The sequence below is a fragment of the Chiloscyllium plagiosum genome, chromosome 30 (assembly GCF_004010195.1).
Source record: "Chiloscyllium plagiosum isolate BGI_BamShark_2017 chromosome 30, ASM401019v2, whole genome shotgun sequence".
NCBI lineage: Eukaryota > Metazoa > Chordata > Chondrichthyes > Orectolobiformes > Hemiscylliidae > Chiloscyllium > Chiloscyllium plagiosum.
This window is the reverse complement of record NC_057739.1, coordinates 40,980,770-40,990,263: the sequence shown is the minus strand read 5'-3', so window position 1 is coordinate 40,990,263 and position 9,494 is coordinate 40,980,770. Positions and strand designations below refer to the sequence as shown.

Sequence of the window (9,494 nt, the reverse complement as noted above, 5' to 3'; positions counted from 1 at the left end):
CGAACCCCCTTTTTCAAGGTGGCTGCACTATTTCCAATATCGCCATGCTCTCTAAATGTTACCATGTACTTTTAATTATGACCAAGCCTCTTTAGATTTCAATATATCTTTTTATATATTAAAATGTCCCTTTACATGTAGCTAAGCCCTTTAATTGTGTTATGTTCCTCTAATCGCAATCTTGCCCTCTATAATGTGTATTTACCCCTTTAGATATGACTATGTCTCTGAACGGGATATTTCTGCTTATAAATAGGGCAGCGTCTCTTCGAAATGTAGATTCATTTAGATATAGTTGCGACACTTTACATGTTAAGAAATCCCTTTGAATATGCCCACATCCCTTTGAAATGTAATCTTGTCCATTTAAATCTCTTTAATTGCAGAAGTAGTCCGTTAAAATGTCCATGTCCCTTCAAAATGCAGATTTCCCCCTTTGGATATGATGATGTTTCGTTGTGTGTCGGAATACCTGTTTAAATTGAGCTGTGAGCTTTCCCAATGCAGACAGGGCTCCTCGAAACGTGGCAGTGTCCCCCCTGCAGCTGCAGAGCGAGACGGGAGAGTTTGTTTTTGTGAATGAGCAGTTGTAGCGCGAGGTGGCTGTTGCTTGGTGACGGTGAGGCGCCCCCGGCCCGCCCTGTCCCCGAGCTGACGTCACGCGGGGGCGAAGGCGGTTGGGAGGAGAAGTCGCTCGAGCGAGGAAGCGGCGGCCGTTAGGAAAATGGCGCCGTGCGGCCGGGGCAGATACCAGTCGCTGGTCATCGCCGCCGCTTTCCTGGCGCAGTTGTGCCACGGCCACACCGGCCGGCTGTACAGCAGCCAGGACTCGGTGACCATTCTGGAGGCGGATGGGGTTAAGGGCCTACTTGGGAACTCGTCGGCCGCCTGGGTGGTGGAGTTCTACTCGTCGTGGTGCGGCCACTGTGTCAACTATGCGCCCACCTGGAAGGCACTGGCCCGGGACGTGAAAGGTGAGGCAGGTTGGGGTACGGAGGGGAAGGAGCCTGTCCTGTCATAGTGACATTGTACACTGACTTTCCATCTGCTTTTACTGGTGCTTGTGCTTTTTACCCTCACTTTTTTTTTTAATCTTTGTGCTTTTTACTCTCACTTTTTTTTAATCCTTGTGCTGTTTATCCTTGCTGTTATTTGTGCAATTGCTTAGGCTCGTGTGTAAATAGTAGTGAAGGAGATTATGTACCAGCATGTATATGTTCCCTCAGTCATTGAAGGGACAGGACCTGTTGAGAATGGTTGGTAAAGCATGTGGTGTACTAAGCCTTGTTACCATGAATATAGTTTGTTATTTGTCAAAGTATACTTTTTATTATTTAGAGTCATAGAGATGTACAACATGGAAACAGACCCTTCGGTCCAACCTGTCCATGCTGACCAGATATCCTAAATTAATCTAGTCCCGTTTGCCTCTTGGCCCAATTCCCTTTAAACCCTTTCTATTTATATACCCACCCACTCGCCTTTTAAATGCTGAAATTGTATTAGCCTCCACCACTTCCTCTGGCAGCTCATTCCATACACGCATCACTCTCTGTATGGAAAAGTTTCCCCTTAGGTCCCTTTTATATCTTTCTGCTCTCACCCTAAACTTATGCCCTCTAGTTCTGGACTCCCCCACCCCAGGGAAAAGACCTTGTCTATTTATCCTATCCAAGCCCTTCATGGTTTTATAAATCTCTGTAAGGTCACTCCTCAGCTTCTGATGCTCCAGGGAAAATTATTAGTATTTCATTTGAGCATTGGTGCTTAGATGCTCAATTCAATGCAAGATTGACTAAAAAGGGATCAGTAACTGTGTAAGCTCCAGTTCAAACTATATGACGTTGTATAACTTACCCATGGGTGCTAAAGTCTATGTGAATTGCTATGCAAATAACTAAAGAATTGGAGATGAAGGAAATCAGAAGTTGCTGTACATAATGCACCTGTTCAGGCATCGTGTGGAGAGAAAGCAGATTTAATAGTTCTTCAGTTCTGAAGAAAGCTCACTGGATCTGAAATGCTAACTCTGCTTTACCTCTGCAGATACTGCCTGACCTGAGTTTTTCAAGCAATTTTTGATTTTGTTTATGAATTGTTGTGCTTGTGCATTGAGTACCATCTGGCTAAACAAGTTTGTAAGTGCAAAGTTTTCCAATGTTTGCTGTGTGCTGTCAAGTTAACATAAAAGAATCACGCCACTGCCAAGAATCTTGTTTATCTTAGACTAGTGTTTTATTGCTCAGCCTTATCATTTTTCAATCATATGTTACTGTTTGGTCAGCACATGCAAAGATTTACAGAACAATCAGTTATCCAAACCAAATATTCCCTGCCCGTCTAGTGCAAATTATCAAAGTTGTTCTGTATTCCCCTTCATTACAGGTATTTTGCAGCTAAACTTTACCATGCTTTTGAAAACAATAGTTTAACAAATAGAAAAGGAAGCAGTGGCATTCAAGTTATGATTTAAGTCTACTTCATCCTGCTTGATCTAAAAGATTTGAAAATGTGCTCATGCTCTTTAGGGAAGGAAGCAACTATCCTTACCTGGTCAGGATTACACTGGACTCCAGACTCTGAGCAATATGATTGACTCTTAACTATCCGGTGGGCAATAAATGCTGGCCTCGTAACTTCCTCATGCTGTGAATACATTTTTAAAAATCATTAGAATCTTTGGTGCAGAAGGGGCCACTCAGCCCATTAAATCTGCACTGACTGTTCAAAGAGCACCACCTTGACCCATCAAACCCCACCCCATCACTGGCTAGCTTGCCTAACCTGCACATCCCAGGACACTATGGGGCAATTTTTAACATGGCAGATCTACCTAACCTGCACATCTTTGGAGTGTGGGAGGAAGTCCATGCAGACAGTCGCCCAAGGCTGGAAACAGACGAGGATCCCTGTTGCTGTGAGGTAGCAGTGCTAACCACTGAGCTACCGTGCAGTGGTGGATGTAATTGTGATCAGTTCCAACCAGAGATTTATAATGACTGCAGTCCCTTCAGTGACACTGAATCAAGCTGTTCTCAAAGGCTATCTGCATTCGCACCTGCCAGCTTTTCCACTCCCTCAGCCCTTGGAGGAAACTGTGGACTTGTAATCCAGAAGCCAAGCCTAATGCTATGAGCTTTGGATTCCATCTGACTCTGGCAGCAGATGGAGTTTAATTTGAATTGGAATAAGACTGGTCTCAGTTACGGTGACAATTAATTCATCATTTGCCATAAAAATCCACCTATTTTAAATTCACTCATGGGATGTGGATGTTGTTGGCGGGCCCAGCATTTATTGCTCATTCCTAGTTGCACTTGAGAGCCATGGTGGTGTGCTTCCTCCTTAAACTGCTGGTAGGTCCACAATACTGTTTGGAAGGAATGCCAGGATTTTGGCCTAATGAAACTGATTTGTTTCTAAGTCACGATGGTAAGTGTCTTGGGATGGGAACATGCTGATGGTGATGTCACTGTGTAGCTGCTGCCCTTTTCCTTCAAGGTGGAAATGCTTGTGGATTTGGAAGGGGCTATCTGAGGAGCCTTAGTGAATCTTTTGATAGCAGCTTTAGTGTTGTTGCAGCTGTCCTCATCCAGGCAGATGTGAAGTATTCCATTACTTTGCTGACTTGTGCCTTGTAGATGATGGTAAAAACAATGACTACAGATGCTGGGAACCAGATTCTGGATTAGAGTGGTGCCGGAAAAGCACAGTAGTTCAGGCAGCATCCAAGGAGCAGGAAAATCGACGTTTCGGGCAAAAGCCCTTCATCAGGAATAGAGGCTTGTAGACGATGGCTTTGGGGAGTCAGGAGTTGTGTTACTTGCTGAATGTTCCTGCTGCATTCTCTGACTTGTTTATGTAGCCACTTCATTAATATGGCTAGTCCAGTTGAGTTTCTGGTTAGTGGTAACCCTGAGGATGTTGATGGTTGAGATTTAGTGATAGTAATACTGTTGAATGTCAAAGTGGTGGTTATGATGTTTTGGTGATGGTCTTTACCTGGCATTTGTGGGGCATGAATGTTACTTGTCACTTTTCACCCCAAGCTGGATGCTCTAATATCCTGCAGGGAATGAAATCTAACCGTGTTTGGCTTGCAGGTGACTCCAAGTGTTGATTCTTAACTGCCTTCTGAAGCATTCTAGCAAGCCTCTTATTATAAAGATGGTTAGAGACAGGCATGAAATGTAGGCTTTTGCCAACAATGTTGATATGCCCATGGAAAAATATTTTTAAAGCCCTTCAGTTCAGCCCCATGTCAGTCTTTTTGATAGTTGGAGACAGAACCCTGAGGGGGAGAGAAACAGTTTGGCAAACAAAGGAATGCATGATGATATTCATGGGAAAAAAATATTTCTATCAACCTGTTCAGAGATTAATTGGGACCATAATAAGTAAGGTTATAATCGGCCCCTTATAATGGTATGTCATGGATTGTATAATTCCTAAAGTGCAGATAGAGGCTATTGGGCTCATCAAATGTGTACTGACACACTGAAGAGCATCACTCCCACCCTGTCCCCATAATACTCGATTTCCATGGCTACTCCACCTAGCCTGCAGATCTGTGAACACTACAGGGCAATTTAGCATGGACAGTCCACCTAACCTATACATCTTGGGACAATGAGAGGAAACTGGAGCACCTGGCAGAAACCTACGCATACATGGGGAGAACGTGCAGACAGTCATTTTGATGAAATCGGACCCCAGTCCCTAGTGCTGTGGCACAATCATTGTGCCTTCCTTCCAACAAAATTTGTTCAAAAGCCTTACTCTTAAGAAAGGAATGCACATATGTGATGTCATTGCGTCATTTGAGTTATTCCTTTTATAGTTCCGTCCAGGTTGGGAGATTGGAAATTTTCTTTTGCGCCATGGCAGGTAGACTTAGTTGTGTAGCTTCATAAGCTAAACAAGAGCAACGGCAGAAGGTCAAGTCTTTTTGGCTTCTGGATTTGATTGTGATTTGCTATATGTCAGTAATAACAAGAATTTTATACAGTTTGCAAAATGTCTTGCATGAGATGTTTTGTAGTCCGTGCAATTGCAAAAGGGTAAGCAAAACCTGACTTCAGGGTGAACTAAGTTGTGGAACGTGTTTCATTGACAATCTCAAACAGAAAGTGAACTTGATTTTGACTGACGCACAAAGTCTGTGTCTTGCAGTTAAACCCTATCCATATGTCATTTGGGAAACTTCCATTTTTGACTTTTGCTGATGTGTCCTTTTTGTCCCTGACTATTGGTGGGTGGTTGTGAGCTTGCAGGACATAAGGGTGCTACTCTGAGAAATTGAAATAAAATGTTCTGTGATTTTGCCTGATGATTAATTTGGAAATTCTCAAGCACAATGGTAGTTATTTGACAATTGGATATTGGCTGGCCAAAAAGTGATATGCAAGCTGTTACTTGGCATCTCTACAGTGTGAAAGCAGGCCATTCAGTCCATCGAGTCCACACTGACCATCTGAAGTGCAGCCCACCTAATGCTGTTTTTATGACAGTTGCTTCCTGAATTCACTCCTAAATGACCTTGCTTAGATCTGCAAATCATTACTTTCTTGCTCTGGATGTTCCACCAGAAGAAATGGCTTCTAAGATGATGAATCCTGTGAAAACAAACATGAGAACATCTCTTAACCATATGAGAAAACAATCTTAGTTTGTGACTTGTGTAAATAGGACTGCCATCACTTACTGTTACTGTTGTGTGTAGTGTATGATTTATACATGTTGTAGTATCATTTAGTTTTGGGCTTGGATTTTTGAATTTGAGCGATATGTGTTACTGTGCATGGACAGTTTAACAATTCAGCGCCTGTGTTCTGGTGACTTATTTTGAAACAGTGAAATTTTGTGGAGAGTAATTGATTTCTGATAACATTGGGATGATTTTAGAACTGAACAAAGTCTTTTTTTTTTAAAAAAGTGTGCACTTCATTTTCAGTTTAGAAAGTCAGGGTTGTTTGTTTTTTAACTTTTGGTTTAGGAGAAACAACCATAGCTTGGAAAAAATATTTAAAATCAGTTTGGCAACTCTGTCATGTGTGCTGAAGTTAACTATAATGCAGTTGCTCGAGAGAAATTGTCCATTAAATTGTAACAGAATAGCTGTTAATATCAGTAAAAGGAAGTAGAACATTGGATGCTGGAGATCTGAAGCAAAAATGAAATTGCTGGAGAAACTCAACAAGTCTGGCTATCTGTGGAAAGAAAGCAGCGCTAACATTTTGGGTCAAGTGACCCTTCAGAACAGTCCCTTTCTGAAGAAAGATGCACTGGACTTGAAATATTCTCTGAACAGATGCTGTTACCAATTGGACATCGGTTTGATAACTGAGCAAATGTTGTGTGAGCACGTGAGAAGGTTACTGGCATTTGAATGTTCAAAAACCCTGCCAATGTCAAATAAAAACAAAAAAATTGAACATGCCTAAAAGTGTCCCATGGAGATGCATTTCTGATGTTCTGCCTAAAACATTGCTTGTACCCATTATCTTTTTGGGGACTAAACCTGTTTTCCTCAAACTGCTTTGAATTCAACATTTTTTAATTCATTTGTGGGGCATATGCACTACTGGCGGACCAGCATTTATTGCCTGTCCCTAGTTGCCTTGGAGAAGGTGGTGGTGAGATGCTTTCTTGAACTGCTGCAGTCCATGTGCTGTAGGTAGACCCACAATGCCTTTCGGGTTGGAATTCCATGTTATTGATCTCGTGACAGTGAAGGAATGGCAATATATTTGACTGGGAGCTTGCAGGTGGTGCTGTTCCCATGTATCTACTGCTCTTGTACTTGGAGGTGAAAGTGGGTTTAGAAAGTGCTAGCTCAAGATCCTTGGTGGATTTCAATGCATATAAAAGATGGTGCACACTGCTGCTAACAAGGGTCAGTGGTGGAGGGAATGGATGCTTGTGCATGTCATGCCAATTAAGTGGGCTGCCTTGTCCTGAATGGTGTCCAATATTCCTAGCCTTTGACCTACTGTTGTAGCCACTGCATTTGTATGGTGAGTCCAGTTGAGTTTCTGTTCAAAGTTAACCCTCCAGGATGTTGATATTGGGGTAATTAGTGATGAGAAAGCCATTGAATGACAAGTACAGTTATACTTTCTGTATAATTGAAATGATTATTTTGAGTTGGAGTTTAGAGTGAGAGGTGATCTTCTAGAAATATCATGTTTGAGGATTTGACAGGATGGAGTCTGAAAAGATGTTTCCATTTGAGAGAAGTTAAAACTAGGCAACACAATTTTAAAAAGGAAACATCTCCTGTTTGACAGATGAGCATGTTTTTCATGGGTTTATTAGTCTGTGAAATTCTCTGCCCAGAAAATGACAAGCGTTGGGTCATTAAATTTATTCAAGCCTGAGTTGGATACACCTTTTTTGATAGACAAGGAATTTCAGACTAAGGGGACCAGTCAGGCAAGTGGAGTTGACACCACAGCCAGAGTAACCATGTTTTAGAATGGAATAGAGTAGAATCCCTACAGTGTGGAAGCAGGCTCTTTGGCCCAACAAGTCCACACCAACTCTCCGAAGAGTAACCCGCCCAGACCAATTCCCCAACCCAGTTATCTTATATTTACCCCTGAACAATGCACATAACCTACACATCCCTGAAAACTATGGGCAATTTACCATGGCTAATCCACCGAACCTGCACATTTTTCAACTGTGGGAGGAAACCGGAGTATGTGCAGAATGTGCAAACTCTGCACAGACAGTTACCTGAGCTGAAGTTATTAAATGACGCAGCAGACTCTAAAGGACTAAATCGTCTATCCTGCTCCTAAGTTGTGTTCACAGATTTGGTAAAAGTGCATATCTTAAAAATATGAAAAGCAAATATTGAGTAGTGTAAGTTGCTCTCGTTTTTGAGACAAAATTTATCAAGGTGTGTAAGGCGAGATGGGAGTATGGCGTAGAGGTAGAAGATCAGCCATGAACATGTTGAGTGGTGTTGCATTCAATAGGTAAATGTCCCATTCCTATTTCCTGTATCTATTAAATGCTTTCCTATAAGGTTTACTCTCAGATTAATGGCACACCAATGGCCAATCCCATCTCTGGACTAATAGCAGAAGCAGTCATGCTGAGACTTGAAAACACAGTCGTTCCCCTGATCCAATCGAAACAATTGATACTTGGGTGACACATTTGTTGCCGTCAACACACCTCCTTATCAACAGTATACTCACTGGTATCAAGTTTACCATGGAGGAAGAGAAGAACCACCTTCCATTCGTAGATGTCATGGTAGAACAGATGACCATATGGGAAACCCACCCACATGGACCAGACCCTCAATTACAACAGCAACTACCCCAACATTCACAAATGGAGCTGTGTCAAGACACGAGTCAGAAGAACCATGACACACTGCAATCCACCAGAACTGTCCAAAGAAGAGGAACTCTAACACAGTGTTTGTTAACAGCAGTTGGCTCATCAGCTTTATTCACCGATACCTGTCCAACAGACAATGCCAAGAAGACACTGTATCTTCCAATACACTGGCAACCCTACCTTATGTGAAGAACACATCAGAATTAACTCAGGCAGTTACAACCACTAGGTATTATGGTGGTACATCAGCCTACAGCCACACTATGCCAGCTACTTAGCAGAACTAGCTAAGTAGCTTCCATTCTTGCAACATATAGGACCAATTTGATATATAAATCCCTTGCAAGAACTGCAGCAAGCATTAAGTTGGACAAACAGGTCGAAAACTAGCCATCTGATTTCAAGAACACCAACTGGCAACTAAACAACATGATCCACTCTCCTTCATCTCTATACGTACGGACCAAGAAGGCCATCAATTTGACCATTCCAGGACAGGCCAACCAGAGATGCACAAGAAAGTTCTTTGTTTTTGGTTGAAAACCAGGATTCCACCATCTGTAAACACACACCCAGTGTACAAACTGTTGCAGAGAAGACCTGACAGTGAAACTTGCCTGAACAGATCGGACCCCATACAAACCAAGTGGGACGGAACAACAACGCTTCACAGAAGACACACTGATGATGTTACCTGTATGGTAATGAAACGTTTGCATGATAACCCAACAGCTCAGCGAGCTAACCAACTACCTCATGCTTTCCTATAAATTGATATGAAAAGTATATACAAAAGTATTGCATATTATTACATTGAGTTAATTATTTGTCTGAATGAGATTCTTAATACCTAGTGGTTGTAACTGCCTGAGTTAATTCTGATATGTTCTTCACATAAGGTAGGGTGGCCAGGTATGAGATTCTTGCTCCCTGTACGGATGAGGAAAAGGGCTCTGGACAGGATGAGCCAGCTGACCACGGCACCATGGTGCAGAAGGCCATTCAAGAGGGGGGAGAAAAAAGACCAGTAGTTGTTATAGGGGATTCTATAATTAGGGGGACAGATAGTATCCTTTGCAAGCCGGATTGGGAGTCTTGCATGGTGTGTTGCCTGCCCGGTGCCAGGGTGCGGGACA

General features: G+C 42.4%; 1 protein-coding gene across 2 annotated transcripts in view; it reads left to right on the top strand.

Moving 5' to 3' along the window:
* The first annotated feature begins 636 nt into the window (after window positions 1-636).
* lhx3 (LIM homeobox 3) overlaps window positions 637-9,494 on the top strand; it is a 169,848-nt gene continuing 160,990 nt past the window's right edge. For both annotated transcript variants that reach the window (XM_043720493.1, XM_043720489.1), the window contains exon 1: window positions 637-974. In XM_043720493.1, the coding sequence (XP_043576428.1) occupies window positions 725-974 (250 nt within the window). In that variant the 5' untranslated portion in view covers window positions 637-724. The remainder of the gene's footprint in view (window positions 975-9,494) is intronic.